At 41.0% G+C, this 27,571-nt stretch overlaps 1 protein-coding gene and 1 pseudogene across 1 annotated transcript; one reads left to right on the plus strand and one right to left on the minus strand.

Annotated features, from left to right (window-relative positions):
• The first annotated feature begins 202 nt into the window (after positions 1-202).
• Positions 203-1,156, plus strand: LOC122909772 (olfactory receptor 7E24-like). Its single transcript, XM_044254298.1, has one exon. The coding sequence runs from the start codon at positions 227-229 to the stop codon at positions 1,154-1,156; it is 930 nt and encodes a 309-aa protein (XP_044110233.1). The 5' UTR covers positions 203-226.
• A 14,326-nt stretch (positions 1,157-15,482) lies between these two features.
• LOC122910249 lies at positions 15,483-17,025 on the minus strand (annotated as a pseudogene).
• Positions 17,026-27,571: the final 10,546 nt, after the last annotated feature.

Genomic DNA, 27,571 nt, shown 5'->3' on the forward strand with positions numbered 1-27,571 from the left:
TCAATGTCTTCATAGTGGGTATATATAGAAACAGGTAAATAGCTCAGTCACCAGTAAGGAAGAGTTCTAAGAAGAGTTTACATTTGAGAAACGTTGCTGAAGGTACTGTGATGTACAATGGGAAGTACGAATTGCTTGAATCAAAATAGGTGCATTTAGCTGGGTGTCTCTACAGTTGTTTTGCTTATTCAATACTCTCTTCTCTTTCGAGAGGTGTCCCACTTGCATGGAACCACGGAATCTAACAGCTTTCTCAGAGTTCCTTCTCCGGGGCCTCTCAGATGATCCAGAACTGGAGCCCATTCTCTTTGGGCTCTTCCTGTCCTTGTATCTGGTCACCATGCTTGGGAATCTGCTCATCATCCTGGTTGTCACCTCTGACTCCCACCTCCACACACCCATGTACTTCTTCCTCTCCAACCTGTCCTTGGCTGATATTGGTTTCAGCACCACGACAATCCCCAAGATGCTGGTGAACATTCAAACACACAGCAAATTTATCACCTATGCAGGCTGCCCAACTCAGGTGTCCTTTTTTTTCCTGTTTGCCTGTTTGGACAGTCTGCTCCTGGCTGTGATGGACTATGACCGATTTGTGGCCATTTGTCACCCCCTGAACTATTCAGTCATCATGAACCCATGCTTCTGTTGCTTGTTGGTCCTGATATCATTTTTTGGCAGCCTTTTAGACTCTCAGATTCATTGTTTGATGGTGTCCCAACTCACCTTCTGCACAAATGTGGAAATTCATCATTTCTTTTGTGATGCACCTCAACTCTTCCACCTTGCCTGCTCTGATACCTCCATCCACACCATACTAATGTATTTTATTGGTGCCCTCTTTGGTGGTGTTCCCCTCTCAGGGATCCTTTGTTCTTATACACGAATTGTTTCTTCCATTCTGAGAATCCCATCCACAGATGGGAAGTACAAAGCCTTTTCTACCTGTAGCTCCCACCTGTTGGTTGTTTGCTTGTTTTATGGAACAGCCATTGGAGTGTACTTCAGTTCATCCATCTCCTCCTCCCTCAGGAAGGGTGCAGTGGTCTCGGTGGCGTATACTGTGGTCACTCCTATGCTGAACCCCTTCATCTACACTCTGAGGAACAAGGACATCAAGAGGGCACTGCAGGGGACCATCTGCAGAAGAGTCTAATATCAGCATTTGTCTTAATCTTTCTGGGTTCAGAGAACTGGAACATGCAGGGAATCAACAATATCAAGAAATTCTGAATCTGCAGCCACATGGCATATATACCCATATGGATCTCTGCTTTTTGCTTATACAACTATTTCTGTTAGCATAGCTCTGATGGAAATGTGGGATTATTTTGGACTATCCACTTAAATCATAGTTGCTGCAGGATTATGTGTATATATGTACTCCTCTCACTTTCTTTATACATTGTCCAGGACCCTTGGTCATGAGCAGTCTTGTTTCTATTATAGGAAAATAATCATAACTCTCACTCTCTTGTTTTTTTCCTTTTTAAAAAGATATTTTACCTATTCATTTGAGAGAAACATCCCAAGCAGGGGGAGAGGCAGAGGGAGATGCAAGCTCGCTGTTGAGTTGGGAGCCCATCATAGGGCTTGATCGTGACCTGAGCCAAAAGCAGAGTAAATATCTGAGACACCCAGGTGCTCCATCTTGTTATTTCCCTATGATTCTGCCCCCCCACTGCCATTTGTTAGGAGGATCTAAATCGTACCTTAAGGTCCAAAACATCTAATACATTTTTGTGCCTTAATGATCTTTATCAGATATTGTTTAAAGTAGGCTTCACACCCACCTTGGAGTCCAGCATCGGGCTTGAACCCATGACCCTGAGATCAAGACCGAAGCTGAGATAAAGAATCAGATGCTCAATGGACTAGGCCTCCCAGAGCCCCATCTTGATCAGATTTCTGAGTGAATAGGATAACTATTGGATTTTTTTCTGAAGCTGAAATGAGACACTACTAATATTGAGTTTGAATAAACAGTTATCAAGTTTCCTGGAACTTCACTAGGAAAATGGGTGTACAATTTCCAAGGAATCGATGGAAGAGAAACTACCAGAACAGAGGTGATCCTAATTTTCCTGATGATTGTCCTTTCTATTCCATCTAATTTCTCACCATTATATAACTAGACACAAAGGGACAAATACTGTATGCTTCCACTTATATAAGAGATCTGTAGTAGTCAAATACACAGAGACAGAGAGTAGAATGGTGGGAGCCAGCAGCTGCGGGAGGGAAAAGGGGCATTAGTGTTTAATGGGACAGTTTCGGTTTGGGAAATTCAGAAAGTTCTAGAGATGGATGGTAGTGATGGTTGTGAATGTCCTTACTACTACTTATCTATACACTTAAAATGGTTAAGGTGGTAATTTTATGTAATTTTTCCACAGTTAAAAGCAACAAGAGGGGCGCCTGTGTGGCTCAGTGGGTTAAAGCATCTGCCTTCAGTTTGGGTCACGATCCCACTTGGGCTCTCTGCTCAGATGGGAGCTTGCTTCCCTTCCTCTCTCTGCCTGTCTCTCTGTCTACTTGTAATCTCTGTCTATCAAATAAATAAGGTCTTAACAACAACAACAACAACAACCAACCAACCAAGATCTCTTGTCAGAAATAAGGGACATGTTGCTTCAAATGTTGGGTGTTTCTCAACCCTTGGCAATCAACCCCTATAGGGATCTGTGTCAGCAAGGGCATGCCTCCTTCCTGGGGCAACCCACATCTCATAACTGTTTGATGTGGGTGTGTAAATATTTATAAATCTTGCCCTAATTCCAGGCAACTCTAAGACATCATCTTAACTCCAGAGATCCCTCATGGTTTTTCAAATTCTTCAATGGACTTCACTTTGGCTTGACTTTTTCCAACGTTCTTTCTTGTTGCAAAGAATTTGCCAAACCATAAGATTGCCCTCCCCTCTCACATCAGCCACCAGTTCAGGGCTCACTAGGTCCACTTTCACATCAGACCAGTTGAATACAAATTTGGGAACTTTTTCACATTTGATAATTTGTTAGAATGTTTCAAACTGAGAGGACTGCCCCAGATTTGATGATGAACTAGAATAACTCATAGAACTCAAGAAGCAGTATACTATGATTGCAGTTTTAATACAGCAAAAAGATACAAATTAGGTTCAGCCAAGGGAAGATACACATAATACAAGGTCTTGAACATCCCATATGTGAAGCATTTTGTTGTCTTCTTTCCTTGGAGTTCAGACTCATTACCTTTTCCTGGGACAATATCTGTGACAATACTCAAAGACTGTTACCAACCAGGTAGTTCATCTGAGTTCCAGGGTCCAAAATTGTTATTGAGGCTTTGCTATATAGATATGATTAGTTGAATCATGGGCTATATGGTTGAACTCAATTTCCAGCCTCCCTCCTAAGGCTGAGCTGATATATCTTTCCCCAAATCTCCAGCGTTTTTATCACATGGCTGGTCTCTTCGGCATGCTCAACCCTTATCCTGAGCCATTTCATTAGCATAAACTATGAGTTGTGGTCTATGAGGCCCTCCATGAGTAGTCAGTCACTCCAGATCACTGGGAAATTTCAAGTGTTTAAAAGTTACCCCTGGGGATGTGGAGAAAGGGGAACCCTCTTACACTTCTTACACTGTTGGTGGGAATGCAAATTGGTGCAGCCTCTTTGGAGAACAGTGTGGAGATTCCTCAAGAAATTAAAAATAGAGCTTCCCTATGGCCCTGCATTTGCACTCCTTGGTATTTACCCAAAAATACAGATGTCGTGAAAAGAAGGGCCATCTGTACCCCAATGTTAATAGAAGCAATGGCCACAATCGCCAAACTGTGGAAAGAACCAAGATACCCTTCAACGGAAGAATGGATAAGGAAGATGTGGTCCATATACACTATGGAGTATTATGCCTCCATCAGAAAGGAAGAATATCAAACTTTTGTAGCAACATGGATGGGACTGGAAGAGATTTTGCTGAGTGAAATAAGTCAAGCAGAGAGAGTCAAGTATCATATGGTTTCACTTATCTGTGGAGCATAACAAATAGCATGGAGGACATGGGGAGATAGAGAGGAGAAGGGAGTTAGGGAAACTGGGAGGGAAGGTGAACCATGAGACACTATGGACTCTGAAAAACAACCCTAGGGTTTTTTTTTAAATTTATTTTTTATTTTCAGCATAACAGCATTCATTATTTTGGGTTTTGAAAGGACAGAGTGTGGGAGGTTGGGGAAACCAGGTGGTGGGTATTATAGAGGGCACGGATTGCATGGAGCACTGGGTGTGGTTCAAAAATAATGAATACTGAGAGGGGACAAGATGGCGGGGTAGTAGGAAGAGGCGTCTCTTCAGCTGGTACCCCAAAGTGAGCTGATTACCTACCAAAGAACTCCGATCACCCATGAAATCAGCCTGAGATCAGAATTATACACGTCTGGATCTCTACAGGGGCAGAAGATGCCAGTGAGCAGGTAAAGCGGAATGGGAACTGTGGACTGATATCGGAAGATAAACAAAAGGGGGAGGGAGCCACCAGAGGCGACCGGTGGGAGAGTAATACCCCAATACGAGCGAGAGTGCCCTGCGTCTGGGGACCAGCATTAATTTGGAGACTGGTTGAAAGCACTCCAAAAGAGCAAAGGATCGTGGGGGGAAATTGTGACTTAAGCCCCGGTCCCAGACGGCCTCCCCGGCGCGGAGGCAGAGAGAGTGCGGCGGAGAAACCAGCTCCTGGTCCCTAAGCCTCCAGCGCGCCCCAAGCGCGGGGTTTCCGGCTCCTGCGAGGGGATGGGAGCTGCGCCGGTCTGCAGAACGCGTGCTAGCCCTACCACAAAGCTTGAGATACACGCTCACATCGCTCGAGCTCCCCTGGGTTACTGAGGCCCGGCGGACGGTCCTTGACCCGCGCCATTGTTTCAAAGCCTAAGCCGCGCGCACGAAACTCTTCCCCGGACAGAGGCGCGCAAAAGCCCAGCCTGCGGCTTACGGACCAGCGCCCCGTTCTCAGTGCCCCAGACGCGCGCCCAACCCACAGCCGCCTCTGAAAAGAGGTGCGCGCAAGCCGGGCACTCCCAGCCCGGGCCAGCGGCAAAATCTCAGTGTGCGATCGCTGCTTGGAACCTCTCTGGCGGTCGGGAGCTCCCAGACAGCCGCCACTGCCTTGGCTTTGGGGACGAGCAAAAGATCCTGCGCCCCCAGGGTCTGCAACTTGGAACCTGCGCTGCCAGCGTCCAAGGGTGAATTTATTCAGCTTCTGCACCCAGACTGAGGCTTCTCTCTGAGACGGAGATCAGGGTGCGGTTTGATTTCTTCTAATACTACAAAAACCATCAAAGGCGGTCAAGGTGAGAGGGAAAAAAAGCGAACAAGCAAAAAAACCGCCAGAGAACAAAAGCCTGAAAAAAAAAACAGTTTCCCCAGAGCCCACCCCCTTGAGGGAGGCGGGGGGACTCAACTCAGGAAACATCATTGACTGACAACCCACCTGGCAGGCCCCTCCCCCAGAAAACCAACCAAGAAAGAAAAAAAAAAAAAGGACTACAAGAGAACCACCACTACTTCATAGGAAAACTTGTATTATTCACTCGTTTCCACTATTCCGGTTCATATATATATATATATATTTTTTTTTTACACATAGGTAATTTTTTTAACCTATTTACCATCACAGCGAGCTGTACAGTACATCAAATTCCATAATACCTTTCTAACCGGAACTTTTTTGATATATACACCTGTGTTTTTCTTTTGCATTTTTATTTTTTGAATTCCTTTTTTTAAAAATATTAGTTTAGTTTAGTCTAGTATATTCCTTTTTATTTTTATCCTCTAATATTCATATAGAGTTAACTTCAAAGTAATCCCCTTTCCCCAATCAATACTACCCCTATAGGTAAACCAATTTTTAATCCCCTTTATCTTAGGAAAGTTGAGTCCTTTAACAAAGATATCAAGATACATCCAGGAAGAATCAAAACAACCTTCCTCGCACACACTGAGAATTTATAAGAACTCTCCCATCTTCTTCCACCAGTGTTTCTGTGTTTTTTGAGTTTGTCCTGATAGCATATAAATTTTACACTTGTGGTTCTTTTTGACGAGGTTCTTTCTTTATTTGCATATATATATATTTTTTTTTTCTTTCTCTTGCCATATAATTGTATCGGTCTTTTTATCTCTTTTTGTTTGTCCACTTCATAAATCTTACCTGGGGCCCATCTGGGCTGAACCTTCTCTTTCATCTTGCCTTTATTTCCTGTCTCTCTCTCTCTCTCTTTTTTTTCTTTTTCTTTTTCTTCTTTTCCTTTTTCTTTTCTTTTGTCTCTCATTTGGGTGGGGAATCCTGATTGCTCAGAAGTGTTCCAGGGTGCACCTTGACTGCACCAGAGTTGATACATCCAGCTACATCTGTTCAGTCTTCTCCCACCAAAATGACTAGGAGGAGGAATGCCCAACAGAAGAAAAATACAGAGGATGGACCTTCTGCAACAGAGCTAACAGCTATCAACATAGACAATATGTCGGAAAGAGAATTCAGGCTAACAATTATCCAGGCAATAGCTAGGTTGGAGAAAGCCATGGATGACCAAACAGAATTGATTAGGGCCGAACTGAAAGCGACCAGACAGGATGTTCACAATGTTAGGGCGGAGCTTAAAGCTACCAGGGAGGAGGTCCACAATGCTCTCAATGAGTTCCAATCTAATCTAAACTCTCTCAAAGCTAGGGTAACTGAGACAGAAGATAGAATTAGTGATCTGGAAGACAAACAGATAGAGAGAAAGGATCAGGAGGAAGCCTGGAACAAACAGCTTAGATCCCACGAAAGCAGAATCAGGGAAATAAATGATGCCATGAAGTGTTCCAACGTCAGAATTATTGGAATTCCTGAAGGGGAGGAGAAAGAAAGAAGTCTAGAAGATATCGTGGAACAAGTCCTTCATGAAAATTTTCCGAATCTCACGAATGAAACCAGCGTTCATGTACTAGAGGCTGAACGGTCTCCACCCAAGATTATACACTCCAAAAAAACATCACGACACCTGATAGTCAAATTGAGGAACTATAATTGTAGGTATAATCTCTTGAAAGCCGCCAGGGCAAAGAGGCACCTTACTTATAGAGGGAAGCCCATCAGAATAAAGTCAGACCTGTCCACAGAGACCTGGCAAGCCAGAAGAGGCTGGCAAGATATATTCAGGGCACTAAATGAGAAGAACATGCAGCCAAGAATACTTTATCCAGCAAGACTGACATTCAAAATGGATGGAGAGATAAAGAGTTTCCAAGACCGGCAAGGCTTAAAAGACTATGCAACCACCAAGCCGACACTGCAGGAAATATTAAGGGGGGGTTCTATAAAAGAGGAAAAATCCCAAGAATAGCATTGAACAGATATATAGAGACAGTCTACAGAAAGAAAGACTTCAAAGGTAACTCGATGTCAATAAAAACGTGTCTATCAATAATCACTCTCAATGTGAATGGCCTCAATGCACCCATAAAACGGCACAGGGTTGCAGATTGGATAAAACGACAGGACCCATCCATATGCTGTCTACAAGAGACCCATTTTGAACCTAAAGATACACGCAGACTGAAAGTGAAGGGGTGGAGAAGCATCTTTCATGCCAATGGGACTCAAAAGAAGGCTGGGGTAGCGATTCTCATATCAGATAAATTAGACTTCAAACTAAAGACTGTAGTCAGAGATCCAGAAGGACACTACATAATCCTTAAAGGGACTATCCACCAAGATGATCTAACAATTGTAAATATCTATGCTCCCAATATGGGAGCAGCCAATTACTTAAGAAAACTGTTAATCAAGATAAAGAGTCATATTGATATGAATACACTAAACGTAGGAGATCTTAACACGCCTCTTTCAGAATTAGACAGATCATCGAAGCAGAAAATCAATAAAGAAACAAGAGCATTGAATGACACACTGGACCAGATGGACCTCATAGATATATACAGAACATTCCACCCTAAAACAATAGAATACTCATTCTTCTCAAGTGCACACGGAACCTTCTCCAGAATAGACCACATACTGGGTCACAAATCAGGACTCAACCGATACCAAAAGACTGAGATGATTCCCTGCATATTCTCAGATCACAATGCTTTGAAACTGGAGCTCAATCACAAGGAAAAGTTCCGAAGGAACTCAACCACCTGGAAGCTAAAGACCACCTTGCTTAAATATGCTTGGATCAACCAGGAGATCAAAGAAGAACTGAAACAATTCATGGAAACCAATGAGAATGAAGACACTTCGGTCCAAAACCTATGGGATACAGCAAAGGCGGTCCTAAGGGGAAAATATATAGCCATCCAAGCCTTGCTCAAAAAAATTGAAAAATCCAGAACACACCAGCTGTCTCTACACCTTAAAGAACTGGAGGATCAACAACAAATCAAACCAACTCCACACATAAGAAGGGAAATCATCAAGATTAGAGCTGAGATCAATGAGGGAGATACCAGAGATACAGTAGAACGTATCAATGAAACTAGAAGCTGGTTTTTTGAAAGAATCAATAAGATCGATAAGCCACTGGCTACACTAATCCAAAAGAAAAGAGAGAAATCCCAAATTCATAAAATTATGAATGAAAAGGGAGAGATCACAACTAACACCAAGGAAGTAGAAACAATCATCAGAAGTTATTATGAACAGTTATATGCCAATAAGCTTAGCAACCTAGATGAAATGGATGCATTCCTGGAAAAATATAAACTACCAACATTGAGCCAGGACGAAATCGACAACCTGAATAGACCGATATCTAGTAACGAGATTGAATCAGTGATCAAAAACCTCCCAAAAAACAAGAGCCCAGGACCTGACGGATTCCCTGGGGAATTCTACCAAACCTTCCAAGAAGAAATAACACCTATTCTCCTGAAGCTGTTTCAAAAAATTGAAGCAGAAGGAAAACTTCCATACTCTTTCTATGAAGCCAGGATTACCCTGATCCCCAAACCAGGCAAGGACCCTACCAAAAAGGAGAATTTCAGACCAATATCACTGATGAATATGGATGCTAAGATTCTCAACAAGATCCTAGCCAACAGGATCCAGCAGCACATTAAAAAGATTATCCACCATGATCAGGTGGGATTCATCCCTGGGCTACAAGGATGGTTCAACATTCGCAAATCAATTAATGTGATACAACAAATTAATATGAGAAGAGAGAAGAACCACATGGTCCTCTCAATTGATGCAGAAAAAGCATTTGACAAAATCCAGCATCCGTTCCTGATTAAAATGCTTCAAAGTATAGGGATAGAGGGAATATTGCTGAACCTCATCAAATCTATCTATGAAAGACCCACAGCAAATATCATCCTCAATGGGAAAAAGCTTACAGCCTCCCGTTGAGATCAGGAACAAGACAAGGATGCCCACTTTCACCACTCTTGTTCAACATAGTATTAGAAGTCCTAGCAACAGCAATCAGACAACAGAGAGAAATAAAAGGTATCCAAATTGGTAATGAAGAAGTCAAACTCTCTCTCTTCGCAGATGACATGATTCTTTATATGGAAAACCCAAAAGACTCCACCCCCCAACTACTAGAACTCATACAGCAATTCAGCAACGTGGCAGGATACAAAGTCAAGGTGCAGAAATCAGTGGCTTTCTTATACACTAACAATGAAAATACAGAAAGGGAAATTAGAGAATCGATTCCATTTACTATAGCACCAAGAACCATAAGATACCTGGGAATAAACCTAACTAATGAGGTAAAGGATCTGTACTTGAGGAACTACAGAACACTCATGAAAGAAATTGAAGAAGACACAAAAAGATGGAAGACCATTTCATGCTCTTGGATCGGAAGAATAAACATTGTTAAAATGTCTATACTGCCTAGAGCAATCTATACTTTTAATGCCATTCCGATCAAAATTCCACCGGCATTCTTCAAAGAGCTGGAGCAAATAATCCTAAAATTTGTATGGAATCAGAAGAGACCCGGAATCGCTAAGGAAATGTTGAAAAACAAAAATAAAGCTGGCGGCATCACCTTACCTGATTTCAAGCTTTACTGCAAAGCTGTGATCACCAAGACAGCATGGTACTGGCATAAAAACAGACACATAGACCAGTGGAACAGAGTAGAGAGCCCTGATATGGACCCTCAACTCTATGGTCAATTAATCTTTGACAAAACAGGAAAAAATATATAGTGGAAAAAAGACAGTCTCTTTAATAAATGGTGCTGGGAAAACTGGACAGCTATATGTAGAAGAATGAAACTCGACCATTCTCTTACACCGTACACAAAGATCAACTCAAAATGGATAAAAGACCTCAACGTGAGACAGGAATCCATCAGAATCTTAGAGGAGAACATAGGCAGTAATCTTTGATATCAGCCACAGCAACTTCTTTCAAGATACGTCTCCAAAGGCAAAGGAAACAAAAGCGAAAAGGAACTTTTGGGACTTCATCAAAATCAAAAGCTTCTGCACAGCAAAGGAAACAGTCAAAAAAACAAAGAGGCAACCCACGGAATTGGAGAAGATATTTGCAAATGACAGTACAGCAAAAGGTTGATATCCAGGATCTATAATGAACTCCTCAAACTCAACCCACACGAAACAGACAAACACATCAAAAAAATGGTCAGAAGATATGAACAGACACTTCTCCAATCAAGAAATACAAATGGCTATCAGACACATGAAAAAATGCTCATCATCATTAGCCCTCAGGGAGATTCAAATTAAAACCACATTGAGATATCACCTTACACCAGTTAGAATGGCCAAAATTAACAAAACAGGAAACAACATGTGTTGGAGAGGATGTGGAGAAAGGGGAACCCTCTTACACTGTTGGTGGGAATGCAAGTTGGTGCAGCCTCTTTGGAGAACAGTGTGGAGATTCCTCAAGAAATTAAAAATAGAGCTTCCCTATGACCCTGCAATTGCACTCCTGGGTATTTACCCCAAAGATACAGATGTCGTGAAAAGAAGGGCCATATGTACCCCAATGTTTATAGCAGCAATGGACACAGTCCCCAAACGATGGAAATAACCAAGATGCCCTTCAACGGATGAATGGATAAGAAAGATGTGGTCCATATACACTATGGAGTATTATGCCTCCATCAGAAAGGACGAATATCCAACTTTTGTAGCAACATGGACGGGACTGGAAGAGATTATGCTGAGTGAAATCAGTCAAGCAGAGAGAGTCAATTATCATATGGTTTCACTCATTTGTGGAGCATAACCAATAGCATGGAGGACAAGGGGCGTTAGAGAGTAGTAGGGAATTTGGGTAAATTGGAAGGGGATGTGAACCATGAGAGACTATGGACTCTGAAAAACAGTCTGAGGGATTTGAAGTGGCGGGGGTGCGTGGGAGGTTGGGGTACCAGGTGGTGGTATTATAGAGGGCACAGCTTGCATGGAGCACTGGGTGTGGTGAAAAAATAATGAATACTTTTTTTCTGAAAATAAATAAATTGGAAAAAAAAACAAATAAAACCCACATTGAGATATCACCTTACACCAGTTAGAATGGCCAAAATTAACAAAACAGGAAACAACATGTGTTGGAGAGGATGTGGAGAAAGGGGAACCCTCTTACACTGTGGGTGGGAATGCAAGTTGGTGCAGCCTCTTTGGAGAACAGTGTGGAGATTCCTCAAGAAATTAAAAATAGAGCTTCCCTATGACCCTGCAATTGCACTCCTGGGTATTTACCCCAAAGACACAGATGTCGTGAAAAGAAGGGCCATCTGTACCCCAATGTTTATAGCAGCAATGGACACAGTCGCCAAACTATGGAAAGAACCAAGATGCCCTTCAACGGATGAATGGATAAGGAAGATGTGGTCCATATACACTATGGAGTATTATGCCTCCATCCGAAAGGACGAATACCCAACTTTTGTAGCAACATGGACGGGACTGGAAGAGATTATGCTGAGTGAAATAAGTCAAGCAGAGAGAGTCAATTATCATATGGTTTCACTTATTTGTGGACCATAACAAATAGCATGGAGGACAAGGGGCGTTAGAGAGGGGTAGGGAATTTGGGTAAATTGGAAGGGGAGGTGAACCATGAGAGACTATGGACTCTGAAAAACAGTCTGAGGGGTTGAAGTGGCGGGGGGGTGGGAGGTAGGGGTACCAGGTGGTGGGTATTATAGAGGGCACGGCTTGCGTGGAGCACTGGGTGTGGTGAAAAAATAATGAATACTGTTTTTCTGAAAATAAATAAATTGGAAAAAAATATTAAAAAATAATGAATACTGCTATACTGAAAATAAATAAGTAAAAAAAGAAGTTACCTCTGGGAGTTGGGAGAAAGCCGTGTCTCTCTTTAGAGTAGGCTAAATTCCTTAGTACACATCTGCTCTTGCCCAGTTGTTGATTCCAGGAGCACAACCTGGTAAACATCCTGAGTGCTAATCATTGTCTAATTGTCTGCTTCACAAGGAACTCAGTGTGGGACACCTTGTTACTAATAACATTTATTTGAGAAAATTTAAAAACAGTTCCGAAATGGCCCATAATATTCTTTGAATTACAAACCCAACACTAAGCTCAGGAATGGGAAAATTCAAGGAAAGGACAAGAATAATGGCAGCATCCATTCATTCATTCATTGTCTCCATGGGGGCAGCAGGGAGGCACCCACTGAAAAGCCAAAAGAGTCTGGAAACCCAAACTCAGAGTTGTTTGGAAATGCACTCAATAAGCATATGGAGAAAAGTTCAACCTTGCTAATAACAAAATAAATAATTTGTCCATCATTTTATATAGTCTGTTTAGACTTATAATGTGATTAAAGAAAGTGACATCCTGGATTTATGCTTTATGAGGTCAAAGATTTTAATCTTCTTTTTTTCCCCACTTCACTCCTGTGTTCCAGACACCTACTGCAGCCTGGAACACCAAAGGTGCTTAGTAAAGGAACTAGCAATGGTTTTTGTTTTGTTTTGTTTTGTTTTTGTTTTTCTATTTATTTATTTATGTATTTATTTATTTTTAAATTTATTTTTTATTTATTTTCAGCATAACAGAATTCATTATTTTTTCACCACACCCAGTGCTCCATGCAATCCATGCCCTATATAATACTCACCACCTGGTACCCCAACCTCCCACTCCCTGCCCATTCAAAAGCTTCAGAATGTTTCTCAGAGTCCGTAGTCTCTCATGGTTCACCTCCCCTTCCAATTTCCCCCAACTCCCTTCTCCTTACGAACTCCCCATGTCCTGCATGCTATTTGTTATGGTCCAGAAATAAGTGAAATCATATGATAATTGACTCTCTCTGCTTTACTTGTTTCACTCAGCATAATCTCTTCCAGTCCCGTCCATGTTGCTACAAAAGTTGGGTTCGTTCTTTCGGATGGAGGCATAATACTCCATAGTGTATATGGACCACATCTTCCTTATCCAGTCATGCATTGAAGGGCATCTTGGTTCTTTCCACATTTGGCGACCATGGCCATTGCTGCTATTAACATTGGGGGTACAGATGGTCCTTATTTTCGCTACATCTGTATCTTAGGGGTAAATACCCAGGAGTGCAATTGCAGGGTCATAGGGAAGCTCTATTTTTAATTTCTTGAGGAATCTCCACACTGTTCTTCAAAGAGGCTGCACCAACTTGCATTCCCACCAACAGTGGAAGAGGGTTCCCCTTTCTCCACATCCCCTCCAACACGTGTTGTTTCCCGTCTTGCTAATTTTGGCCATTCTAACAGGTGTAAGGTAATATCTCAATGTGGTTTTAATTTGAATCTCCCTGAGGGCTAGTGATGATGAACATTTTTTCATGTGTCTGATAGCCATTTGTATGTCTTCATTGGAGAATGTCTGTTCATATCTTCTGCCCATTTTTTGATATGATTGTCTGTTTTGTGTGTGATGAATTGAGGAATTCTTTATAGATCCTGGATATCAGCCTTTTGTGTGTACTGTCATTTGCAAATATCTTCTCCCATTCCATGGGTTGCCTCTTTGTTTTCTTGACTGTTTCCTTTGCTGTGCAGAAGCTTTTGATTTTGATGAAGTCCCAAAAGTTCCTTTTCGCTTTTGTTTCCCTTGCTTTGGAGACATATCTTGAAAGAAGTTGCTGTGGCTGATATCGAAGACATTACTGCCTATGTTCTCCTCTATGAGTCCGATGGATTCCTGTCTCATGTTGAGGTTTTTTTTATCCATTTTGAGTTTATCTTTGTGTACAGTGTAAGAGAATGGTCGAGTTTCATTCTTCTACATATAGCTTTCCAGTTTTCCCAGCACCATTTATTGAAGAGACTGTCTTTTCTCCACTGTATATTTTTTCCTGTTTTGTCAAAGATTATTTGCCCATAGAGTTGAGGGTCCATATCTGGGCTCTCTACTCTGTTCCACTGGTCTATGTGTCTGTTTTTATGCCAGTACCATGCTGTCTTGGTGATCACAGCTCTGTAGTAAAACTTAAAATCAGATAACGTGATGCCACCCATTTTATTTTTGTTTTTCAACTTTTCCTTAGTGATTCAGGGTCTCTTCTGATTCCATACAATTATTTGTATTATTTGCTCCAGCTCTTTAGAGAATACCGGTGGAATTTTGATCAGAATGGCATTAAATGTATAGATTGCTTTATGCAGTATAGACATTTTAACAATGTTTATTATTCTGATCCAAGAGGATGGAACGGTCTTCCATCTTTTTGTGTCTTCTTCATTTTCTTCCATGAGTGTTCTGTAGTTTCTTGAGTACAGACCCTTTACCTCTTTGGTTAGGTTTATTCCCAGGTATCTTATAATTCTTGGTGCTGTAGTAAATGGAATCGATTCTCCATATGAAAAGTTAATTTCCCTTTCAGTATTTTCATTGTTAGTGTATAAGAAAGCCAGTGATTTCTGCATACTGACTTTGTATCCTTCCACATTGCTGAATTGCTGTATTTGTTCTAGTAGTTTGGGGGTGGAGTCTTTTGGGTTTTCCATATAAAGAATCATGTCATCTGCGAAGAGAGAGAGTTTGACTTCTTCATTACCAATTTGGATACATTTTATTTCTCTCTGTTGTCTGATTGCTGTTGCTAGGACTTCTAATACTATGTTGAACAAGAGTGGTGAAAGTGGGCATCCTTGTCTTGTTCCTGATCTCAATGGGAAGGCTGCAAGCTTTTTCCCATTGAGGATGATATTTGCTGTGGGTCATGCAACTATTCTGATTAGGTACTTAAATTGGTACTGGATTGGAAATCCAAGCTGAGGTGTAGTAATAGGAAAGTAAAACGAGGGGATGTGGAGAGTGGGAGTGAGGATAACAGAGCAGTCAACATAAGAGGTTAAGATACATCAGAAAAGGGACTCACAAAGCAATTCTGAGCAAAGTCACTTATGAAGGATGGGTGAGAAGTAAAACTTAATGTCATCAAGAGGCAGAATTTTTTTAGACCACTACTGCTGTTCCTGTCAGTTCAAAAACCCAGGACAAGCATTCATATCACTGAACATAGATTGTTTTCCCCAAAACTGTTTGTAGAGCCCTCCTGATGTCCCTGTTCGATAGGTGTAGACGATGGGGTTCAGCATTGGGTTAACCACAGTGTACATCACTGAGGCAATCATGCCCCTCCAGGAAGATGCATCAGAACTGAGATACACACCAAAGCCTGTCCCATAGAATAAAGAAACCACAGTCAGGTGAGATGCACAGATAGAAAATGCATTGTACTTCCCATTAGTTGATGGGATTCTCAGGATTGAGGAGGTGATTTGGGTATAGGAGAAAAGGATCCCAGAGAAGTGAACGATGCCAAGAAGGCTAGTTACTATATATAGCAGGATATGATTGACCAATGTGTCTGGGAAGGCAAGTCTGAGGGCCTTAGCAAGTTCACAATAAAAGAGTGGAATTACCCAGTTGATGCAGAAGGAAAGCTGTAGTATCAACAGACTCTGGGTCAGGGAGTATGACAAGCTGATGAACCAGGACATGAGAACCAGGAGGCCACAGAGCTGTGGGTTCATGATGACTGGGTAGTGCAAGGGGTGGCAGATGGCCACAAACCAGTCATAGCCCATCCCAGTGAGGAGAAAAGTGTCCATACCTCCAAAAACCATAAAGAAATACATCTGGGTGATGCAGCCTGCATAGGTGATGGATTTGCTCCATGTTTGGATGTTCATCAGCATCTTAGGGACCATGGTGGAGAAGAAATTTATGTCAGCAAAGGACAAGTTGGAGAGGAAGAAGTACATGGGGGTGTGGAGGTGGGAGTCACAGCTGATGGCCAGGATGATGAGCAGGTCCCCAAGCACGGTGACCAGGTCCATGGACAAGTACAGACCAAAGAGAAGGGGTTGAGGCACTGAGTCTTGGGAAAATCCCAGGAATAAAAATTCTGAAGCACTTGTTAGATTTCTTGCTACCATGTTATCAACTCATCAGCTAGATGATATAAGCAGGGAATGACCATGAAATAGGCACTAGATAGACTCTAGAATCTCTCTACCATTTTTGTTTCTTGGAGTGAAGTGCTGTGCATAATAGCCTTAACATTACAAAGTTTAGGAATCCTACATTCTGTTATTCATTCCATGCAACAGTTAATAATGTTGATCAACCCCTGTCCATTGGCCTCTGGGACACTCATTTATCCTATTTATCTAGAATCATCAAATCTAAAAGTTAAGAACACTGTTAGATCTTAGCAATAAAGTGGTCCAAAATCACTCTAAAACAAATGTGGAACATGAGGTCCTGTGAACCTCAGTAACTTAATCTGGGTTATCCAACTTGTCTGGAACCCTATAAAGGGTCAGATAAATATGTTTCAGAGGTCAGAAAATTTGAGAGTCTCTCAAATACTTGAATAGACTATTTCAGGATGAACAGAATGTAGGTTTACTCTTCAAGGAAAATGAAAGGAAGAAAAAGAGAATGTTCTTACCAAGTAATAAACCACATGAACAAATTATTAATGCTTAGTGTACCAGGAGCCATCAACATACTGCAGGGCCAGGGCCAGATGCTTCCTGGACATTATTATTGCTTGACAAAATATCTTTCATCTATGAACTTAAATATTGGTGAAAATGTCTAATGAAAACATAGGTGTCACGGTTTCAACCATTTCAGTACCATAAGTACCATAAGATCAGTACCATCATAACCTGAGTACCATAAGATAAAACACTACTAAGGTCACAAACAGAATTTTCAGTCATATCCTCAGTGGTGCTCTTCACTCGGTGGGTAGCTTCCTCAGTGAAGTGTCTGCCTTTAGCTCAGTTCGTGATCCCAGGAGTCTGGGATCAAGTCCAGCATCAGGCTCCTTGCTCAGCAGGGAACCTACTTCTCTATCTCCCTCTGCCTACAATTCCCCTGCTTGTTCTCTCGCTCTCTCTGTTAAATAAATACACAAATAAAGTCTTAAAAAAGTTAACTGTGTAGTGGCAGATGTTAACTGGAATTATTTTGGTAATTCATCAAATATTATATGTGCTATATTATATATATATATCACATATATAAAATAATTTTTTAATTTGTTTTTTATTTTCAGCATAACAGTATTCATTATTTTTGCACCACACCCAGTGCTCCATGCAATCCGTGCCCTCTATAATACCCACCACCTGGTACCCCGACCTCCTACCCTCCGCCCCTTTAAAACCCTCAGATTTATTTTCAGAGTCCATAGTCTCTCATGGTTCACATCCTCTTCCAATTTCCCCCAACTCCCTTCTCCTCTCTAACTCCCTATGTCCTCCATGCTATTTGTTATGCTTTATTTAATTATTTGACAGAGAGATTGAGAGAGAGAGAGAGAGAGAGATTGATTGAGCACAGGCAGGGGGAACTCCAGAGGGAGAGGAAGAAGCAGGCCCCCACCAAGCAGGGAGCCTGATGTGGGGCTCAATACCAGGACCCTTGGGATCATGACCTGAGCTGAAGGCAGACATTTAACCAACAGAGCCACTCAGGCACCCCTATATGTGCAATATATTGAATCATTATGTTGCACACCTGAAACTAATATTATGTTGCATGCCAATTTTATCTCAAAAAGAGAAAACTCACAAAACCCCCAAAGCAGATAGTGTTTCTGGAATGATAAAAATGATCACATCAGAGGCAAATTGATTAACTATGAATGAGCATCTTTGTTATGATCCTTGGTGGGGTGAGCAGTTTGCAAGCATCTCTGCTGAGTTCTGGTGAGAGGATCATGACTCATCCTTAAATTATGACAGTTTGTAAAAGATTCCCTTGACCTCTAGTAAGTGTGGCTTACTTTCTTGCCTTCTGATCTGTTCTGTTGGGCAATATGTCAGAGAATGCACAGGAAATGCCCACAATTCTGGTTATTTCCTGGAGTATGTTGTATGCATTAATATCATCAACTGGATTAGAATCTAGGAAAACAATTTCATTTCCTATAGGGGCTGGATGGTGATTCAAATGGGTGATGGAAATGAGGAATAGCATGCATCTTAAGAAGAGTTTCCCACACATCAGAAACATTTTATCTTAGAGCCAGAGGTTAGAAATTAAAAGTGGAGGATACAACCACTTGTCATTTATACTTTCCCCTTTCTTCATATACCAAATACATGTTTGTTTTCTGTTTCTTTTGTTTCTACTGTCCAGAGCAAGAAGGGCATCTTTGGGATAGGCTAAGTGCTAGCTGTTGGGGATAAAATGATTAATGATGTGGTTTTGTCCTGAGGAACCCCACCTCCCAGGGACATTAATGGATGCAGAAAACTAACATTGTAATACAGTGAGTTAAATGTTAAGATAAAGGCAGTCTGCAAAGTGAAGTACAGAAAGGATCCCCAAATTTAGCCTGAAGTGATGGAGTCAGTGGGGCATTCCTGGAGGAAGAGATCCCTGGGCATGGAGTTGTCTAGGTTGATGATTGAGTCTGGGCTTATCTGGCACAGAAGGCAGCAAGGGAAAAGGTCCATACGCAAAAAGCAGCATGGGACAGAGTGCTCTTAGCAATCTGCTGAAGCACAAGGTGGGACATGGGAACAGTGAAGAATGAGGTTGGAGATGAACAGGGACAACATCTCTGGGAACCTTGAAAAAAACAATGGATAAAGGATAGGGGCCATGTAGGACCTGTGACATGTAACATGATCATATCACAATTTTCCCTGGTGCCTGGAGTTAAATATAGATTTAAGGCAGGCAAAACTAGGGTCAAAGGAAACAGGGTTATGAGTCATTACATCATTAATATTGAAGGGACAAAGCCACTTGTTTTAGGAAGAGGAAGAATGGCCAGAAGAGGTGAATAAATTAGTCCAGTGTCTTGTTAATGATTCCATGTCCCTACTTAGGAATGAGACCTGATACCCTAGTGCAATCACACAATCTATGAGATAGGGACTTGCAGGTTTCAGTGTCACAGGATGTTCCGAGAGCAAAAGCATAGAATGTCAAGGGGGGACTGGATGTTGGATCATCCAGTGTGATTCTCTTTCCCCCTTATCCACCTGTATCTTTATATACCATAACCTTGGATACCAGGGAACATGGACTCTTGACTATTGAAAATCTCTATAAGAAACACAGATGAGGGGGAAGAAAGAAGAAGGACAGGTCCTTTTGAAGAAACAGGACGTGTTCCCCAACAAATGAAGGTGGCAAAGAAGGATTCAGAAAGGATTTGTCTAGACTGAGTGAAGGTGGAGGCTCTGGAGTTTTGGAACCAGGTAGGAGAAAACAAATCGATACCTCATGGTAGAAGTCTATTAGTACCTGGGGGCATCCACTGGTACACCTCTAACTGGTAACAGTGTCACTACACACTGTGGTTCTGGAAAGTTCTATGGTATCCAAGAGTGGGTGCTCTGTCTCTTCCTCCTCATCCCTATAATCTCCATCAACTACCCATTGAGATAACATGGAACCAGAGTAAAAACTCACTCACAACAGCAAATTTGAACAAGGAGTGTACCCATTCACCCTCCAATGCAACTGGCCACGAGAGCTCACGAGTGACTTCAGTTTAATAGGATTTTCATCCTGTTCAAGAATTCTAAAACATCTCAACACACACCTCCTTCTCCAATCCTCTATGCTCCTGTCATTTGGTCATTTGGGCTCTCTAAAAATTTCCTTTGTCATTTATGTACACCTACATAAGCACTATTTCTTACACACTCAATTTAATTGGGTAAATACTGAAGTTTTCTTCACATCAGTGAATGAGAAATAAAACTCTGAGTTTGTCTTCCAGCCAAGCCTTGAGATGATCCACATTTTGAATGTAGAGATCTCTGAGAACCAACCCTTGAAGTATTCAAGCAAGGGATCAAGTCACCAGATAAATATGTAAAAATGAACAGTTGTCTAATATAATAACACACATCACTGAACAGAAAAATTGAAACCTGAGCTGTCTTTCAAAACAGCAAAAAACCCACATCTCCAATGCATAAATTCCAAACCCCAAACCAGGACTATAGAGAGAAAAACAGAACGTTCTCCTTAGAGACATAAATTTTAACTGAGAAAATAGAAGTTCAATAAGATTTCTGGTATAGAAGACCTAATTATCTCTAAATTATTTGATTAAGTCAGTGACTGTACAGATATAAAAGTCATGTGTTGCTCTTTGTAGTTGAAAAAAAAAAGTGTCTGAATTTTACGATGAGATAAGTAACTTGTAAGTCAGAAATGAGGAATAGAAGCCAGCTTCTTCCTGAGAAGAGGAGGGGGTCTAGATACCAACCCCCAACCCAGTGCATTCACTTCTCTCCATCAATTAATAATAGCCAAGTCCTTAGAGATTGGGAGAACATGGACCAATCTGGCTAATTATGTGCCAAGTGCTTTGAGCCCTCAACTGTAAACAACCAGCCTGTGCTTTCCAGCCTTTTAGTTATCAGTCCCAGGTCAGTGGGCTCCATACATGTGTCTCCTCCTCCCAGAGCCGTCTGCTTAAGGACACCCATACGGGCATCTGTCTTCTTGCCAGTCCTGGAAACAAAGCCTCAGTCCTCACCCAGCTCCAGGCAGTGGAGAGGCAACCAGCTCTGCAATCCTCCATCCTCCTCCAGCAGGGACACAGTACAGACCAGTGAGTAGGAAGTACAGTGGGAGTGACTGAATGCAGCAGCGTCAGGGAGAGCATTGTTCCCTCCTCAGCAGACCACTGGGACAGTTGGGATACCCAGACAGGAGGGGACCAAAGCAAAGATTCAATGCCAAGCCCTATGAAGACCTAGTGTTGTTGGTTCTGGCAGGGACCCTAGCACTCTTTTTTTTTTTTTTTTTTTTTTGCAATTTAGTTCTTTTTATTTCTTTTTTAAAAATTTTTTTCTATTTATTTATTTTCAGAAAAACAGTATTCATTATTTTTTCACCACACCCAGTGCTCCATGCAATCCGTGCCCTGTATAATACCCACCACCTGGTACCCCAACCTCTCACTCCCCCGCCACTTCAAACCCTTCAGATTGTTTTCAGAGTCCATAGTCTCTCATGGTTCACCTCCCCTTCCAATTTACCCCAACTCCCTTCTCCTCTCTAACACCCCTTGTCCTCCATGATATTTGTTATGCTCCACAAATAAATGAAACCATATGACCCTAGCACTCTTATTTAGATTTCTATTTTTGTCTCTTGCTAGTTCTATTTCTCCTGGCATCATCCCATCAGAACAGGAAAGATGTCCTTTTAACTGTTCCCTAAGGCTTCCAAATGGTCATGAAGGTGATGATGATGGTGATGAAGGAAATGATATCAGTAAACAGAATGTTGCAAACCATTAGCTTGGGACTCCATGTGCCAGACACCGAGATGAATTTTTTACGTAGTTTGCAAACTTTTATCTGCATTGCCACCCCTGGAGAGACAGCAACATGTATTATGATCATTTCAGAGTTAAGGATAGGAGCACAATATTTTTTTTCACTTCCTGATTTTATTTATTTATTTTTTTGTCCAACTCACCTTTCAAAAAAGTTTTTATTTAATTTCCAGTTAGAAGAAAGGAGGGAAAAATGAAGGGGGGTGGGAATCAGAGGGGACATGAACCATGAGAGACTGTGGACTCCAGGGACCAACCTGAGGGTTTTAGAAGGGAGGGACTGGGGGATGAGATAGGCTGGTGGTGGGTATTAAGGAGGGCATGTATTGCACGGAGCACTGGGTGTTATACCCAAATAATGAACCAGGGAACATTACATAAAACACTAGTGATGTACTGCATGGTGACTAACGTAATAATAAAATAAATTGCAGTTAGTTAGCATACAGTATACTATTAGTTTCAGTTGTACAATATGTTGATTCCACACTTCTGGACATCACCCAGTGCTCATCAGGCCAAGTCCCTCCTTAATCCCGTCACCTATTTCACCCATCCCCCCAACCACCTCCCCTCTGGTAACCATCAGTTTGTTAAGAGTCTGTTTCTTTCCTCTCTCTGTGTTTCCCCCCTCCTTTGCTAGTTTGTTTGGTTTCTTAAATTCCACATATGAGTGAAATCATATGGTAGTATTCTTTTTCTGACTTCTTTTGCTTAGTATAATACTCTCTAGCTCCATTGCAAATCTCATTCCTTTGAAGGCTGGCTAGTATTCTATTGTATACATACAGTGCATCTTCCTCATCCATTCATCAGTCGATGGACACTTAGGCTGTTTCCCAACAAGACTGTTGTTGAAAATGTTGCTATGAACATCCTTGTGCATGTATCCCTTTGAATCAGTACTTTTTAAATTTTTTTTTATTTTTTTATTTTTTTTTCCCAATTTATTTATTTTCAGAAAAACAGTATTCATTATTTTTTCACCACACCCAGTGCTCCATGCAAGCTGTGCCCTCTATAATACCCACCACCTGGTACCCCAACCTCCCACCCCCCCGCCACTTCAAACCCCTCAGACTGTTTTTCAGAGTCCATAGTCTCTCATGGTTCACCTCCCCTTCCAATGTACCCAAATTCCCTACTCCTCTCTAATGCCCCTTGTCCTCCATGCTATTTGTTATGCTCCACAAATGAGTGAAACCATATGATAATTGACTCTTTCTGCTTGACTTCTTTCACTCAGCATAATCTCTTCCAGTCCCGTCCATGTTGCTACAAAAGTTGGATATTCGTCCTTTCTGATGGAGGCATAATACTCCATAGTGTATATGGACCACATCTTCCTTATCCATTCATCCGTTGAAGGGCATCTTGGAATCAGTACTTTTTTAAAAAAAGATTTGATTTATTTATTTGACAGAGAGAGAGAGAGACAGCAAGAGAGGGAACACAAGCAGGGGGAGTGGGAGAGAGAAGCAGGCTTCGTGCTGAGCAGGCAGCCTGAAGCAGGACTTGATCTCAGGCGTCAGAAATCATGACCTGAGCACCAGGCAGATGCCTAATGATTGATGCACTCAGGTGTCCCATGGATCAGTATTATTTTGTCTTTTAAATACCCAGGAGTGCAGCTACTGGATCATAAAAAATAGTTCTATTTTTTAATTTTTTTAAAGTTTTATTTTTTTTTAATTTCTTTTCAGCGTTCCAGAATTCATTGTTTATGCATCATACCCAGTGCTCCATGCAATACATGACCTCCAAAACACCCACCACCAGGCTCACCCAATTATTAAAACTTATGCACACAAACACAGACTTAAATGGCACCATTTGAAATGTAGAAAAATGTAAACAAATGCAAAGATGCTGTATTAAAGCATAACTGGGTAAAATTAACCATAGTTCATACTGTACTACTGTAAAAATTTGGCCGCCACATCCTGTTGTTATTGCAGTGAGCTCAATATTGTGAGTATCTACTTAAAATGTCCTGTGACACTAATCATCTCCACATGAGCAGTTCATCTCTCCAGCATATTGCATATCCCAGTAAAAATAATGAATACTGTTATGCTGAAAATAAATAATAAAGAAGTATTATAGAACTGAAAAAAAGTAATCTATTTGCAGTTCTCCCCTCTTTTTCATTGTGTTTAGTGGAATATCATAAACTTTGAATAACATCATGGGACCCATCTCAAGAAGCAGGGAGAAGTCATGACATTACAAGAAAATGTTGAATTGTTTGATATGTACCATAGATTGAGGTCTGTAGCTGCAGTTGCCCACCGTTTCAAAATAAATGAATCTAAAGTAAGGACCATTGTAAAAAAAAAAAAAAAGGAAAGGGACATTTGTCAATCTGTCACTACAACTATACCAACAGATAAAGGCAGTCCTGATCATAAACATAACTAAACATTAGAGTCCATCTATCCCTTGCTGCCTTAAATTCCAGTGTTTGCTTCTCTTCCTTACTAATAAATGTCCTTTGTGACCCTCCCCTCGCCCCTAGAATAGGGCACTTTTCATCTGCACTAAAATCTGTTTAAGCAGACATCTTTTCTTAATGGTGTTTGGGAACTCATCTGCTTTTAACTGGCAAACTTGCTTCTCCTGTTATCTTGATATTTTTTCTTAAGTTCAGCCTTGTTCTAAAATTATCGAACCATTCTTTACTTGTGTTAAATTCTCCAGCTTTAGGGAGATGAACCATGAGAGACTATGGACTCTGAAAAACAATCTGAGGGGTTTGCAGTGGCGGGGGGGGTGGGAGGTTGGGGTACCAGGTGGTGGGTATTATAGAGGGCACAGCTTGCATGGAACACTGGGTGTGGTGAAAAAATAATGAATACTGTTTTTCTGAAAATAAATAAATTGGAAAAAAAATTCTCCAGCTTTAGACTATTCACTTGCTTTTTGCTTTGTCATATGACTTTGCTTTTCCTCAAATTATATTCAAGTCTATAGCTACACCTTTTCTATAACAACTTTGCACACACAGCAAAGCTTCATTTTTTTTCCATTTTTAATATGAGGTAAAAAATTACATTGCAAAAAATGCAAGATTTTTACACCTTTTGGTATAGTTGTAATGAGTAGTTCTATTTTTAACTTTCTGAGGAACCTCCATACTCTTTTCCAGAGTGGCTGCACCAGTTTGCATTCCTGCCAACAGAACACGAGTGTTCCTTTTTCTCCACATCCTCACCAATTCTTGTTTCTTGTATTGTTGATTTTAGCCACTCTGACAGGTATGAAGTAATATCTTCTGGTAGTTTATTTTTGCCTTTCCCTGACGATGAGCAATGTTGGCCATCTGTATGTCTTCTTTGGAAAATTATCTATTCCTGTCTTCCGTTCATGTTTTAATTGAATTATTTGTTTTGGGGGTGTTGAGTTTCATAAGTTTTTTTTTGCATATTTTGGATACTAACCCTTTATCAGATATGGCGTTTACAAATATCGTCTCCCATTCCATAGTTGCCTTTTAGTATTGTTGAATGCTTCCTTTGCTACACAGAAGCTTTTTAAGTTTTATCAGATCCTGGGGTAGACAGGGGATGAATTCAGGTTTGAATGCAGACAGTGAGACTGTTCACAGACTACCCAGACAGTATTCTCTCCTGCCTATCCAATTCTCACCTCTCTTTCCTGTCACTCCAGGCAAAGACCTCCCCTTGCTGCGCTCTTCCTATTTGGCTGTTCATGCTAGAAGACACCAGAGAGCCGTTAGTGTCACCTGCTGCATCAACTGTAGAAAAGATGGCTGAGATGAAGGTAGAGATGATAAAGAGTCAGCTCCTGACAATTCAGGGTAGCTCTCTTTCTAGCCTCAGCTCTCAGATTTTGCTTATATTTCACTTCCTCCCCCATTCCTATAATTTAGGTTCTCTTGATCTTTAAGGGAGATACAGGGTCAGGATGTTAGATTCCACTCTTAGTCAGGAGATAAAAAACTGTTGCAAGATTATCTTAGCAATTTTGGAAAAGACATCTGGATTCTTCTTAAACTCTCTGAAGTGCAGGGAAACAGAACAAACAAGTCAGTTCATGCACCTCAGAGACCCACCACTTAATTCTGAATCTTATCTCCTCTACCTTCATCTCTATGACACTGGGCGAGTTCTTAATGTCTTTGAGCCAGTTTCTACAACTGTACTGAGCAAGAATTAAGATGAGCACTGACCATGTGACTAAATATATTAGATGCATATAGTAAGGATAAGGTAAATTTTAGATATTGTTGTGGTTGTTATTGTCATTATCAAGGCTAAGCACCATCTATCCAACTAAAATATCCTGTGATCAGAAGGTTCAATTTTCCCTAGATCCTGAAAGAACTCGTTTTTTTTGTCCCTATGCGGGTAGATACTGAGTGTTTGGAGGGAAGCAAGTGAATCACAGTCATTTCTGATTTCCCAGAGCTTATACTTTGCTTGGCACAGCGTAGGCTCCTAGAGCACCAGTGATGTCTGTTAAATATTGAATGAACCCTTCTTTGGTTCTCAGAGACAGGGCAGAGACAGTGTGGGTTTCATGCCTTGGGTGCTTTGCTTCCTTCCAGTGATGTTTCACAGATCCAGATGAAAAATAAAACAGTGCTTCTCTGTATCTATGCCACAGATTTTCTAACAGAACTATCATTTTCCACTTCATAGACTCTTATTTCCATAAAGATGAAAATTTAAAGAGAGAAAAAGAGAAAGGGAGGCAAATCTTACTGCACTTAACTAAGACATATTTTACCATTTTCACCCTCTCTTTTTATTATTTCTTTCTTTCTTTGTTTCTTCTGGTTCCATACAAATTTCTGGATTATTTGCTCCAGCTCTTTGAAGAATACCGGTGGAATTTTGATCGGAATGGCATTAAAAGTATAGATTGCTTTAGGCAGTATAGATATCTTAACAATGTTTATTCTTCCGATCCAAGAGCATGGAATGGTCTTCCATCTATTTGTGTCTTCTTCAATTTCTTTCATGAGTGTTCTGTAGTTCCTCGAGTACAGATCCTTTACGTCTTTGGTTAGGTTTATTCCCAGGTATCTTATGGTTCTTGGTGCTATAGTAAATGGAATCGATTCTCTAATTTCCCTTTCTGTATTTTCATTGTTAGTGTACATTTATTTCTGTACATTGACTTTGTATCCTGCCACGTTACTGTATAGTTCTAGTAATTTTGGAGTGGAGTCTTTTGGGTTTTCCATATAAAGAATCATGTCATCTGTGAAGAGAGAGAGTTTGACTTCTTCATTACCAATTGGGATACCTTTTATTTCTCTTTGTTGTCTGATTGCTGTTGCTAGGACTTCTAATACTATGCTGAGCAAGAGTGGTGAGAGTGGGCATCCTTGTCATGTTCCTGATCTCAACGGGAAGGCTGCAGGCATTTTCCCATTGAGGATGATATTTGCTGTGGGTCTCTCATAGATAGATTGTTTCTTTGGTTCTTTGTTTCTCTCTCTCTTTCTTTTTTTCATTCTTTTTTTTAAGAGGGAGAGGCAGTGGTGGCCAGACTTGATCCCTCAAACCTGTGATCATAACCTGAGCCAAAATCAAGAATAGGACACTGGGAGTCACCCAGGCACCTCTATTTCCACACATTCCTGAATGAGTTTCCTAGGACATGATAGGATTCTACCTCTCTGATATATAATAAAAGTCATTAAACATTTCTCAGGATTGGATTTCACCAATAAATCCACCATTCCAGTAACAATGCCATTCTGATATACAAACCATGACGGAGTATTTAC

Source organism: Neovison vison, chromosome 6 (assembly GCF_020171115.1).
Source record: "Neovison vison isolate M4711 chromosome 6, ASM_NN_V1, whole genome shotgun sequence".
NCBI classification, from domain to species: domain Eukaryota; kingdom Metazoa; phylum Chordata; class Mammalia; order Carnivora; family Mustelidae; genus Neogale; species Neogale vison.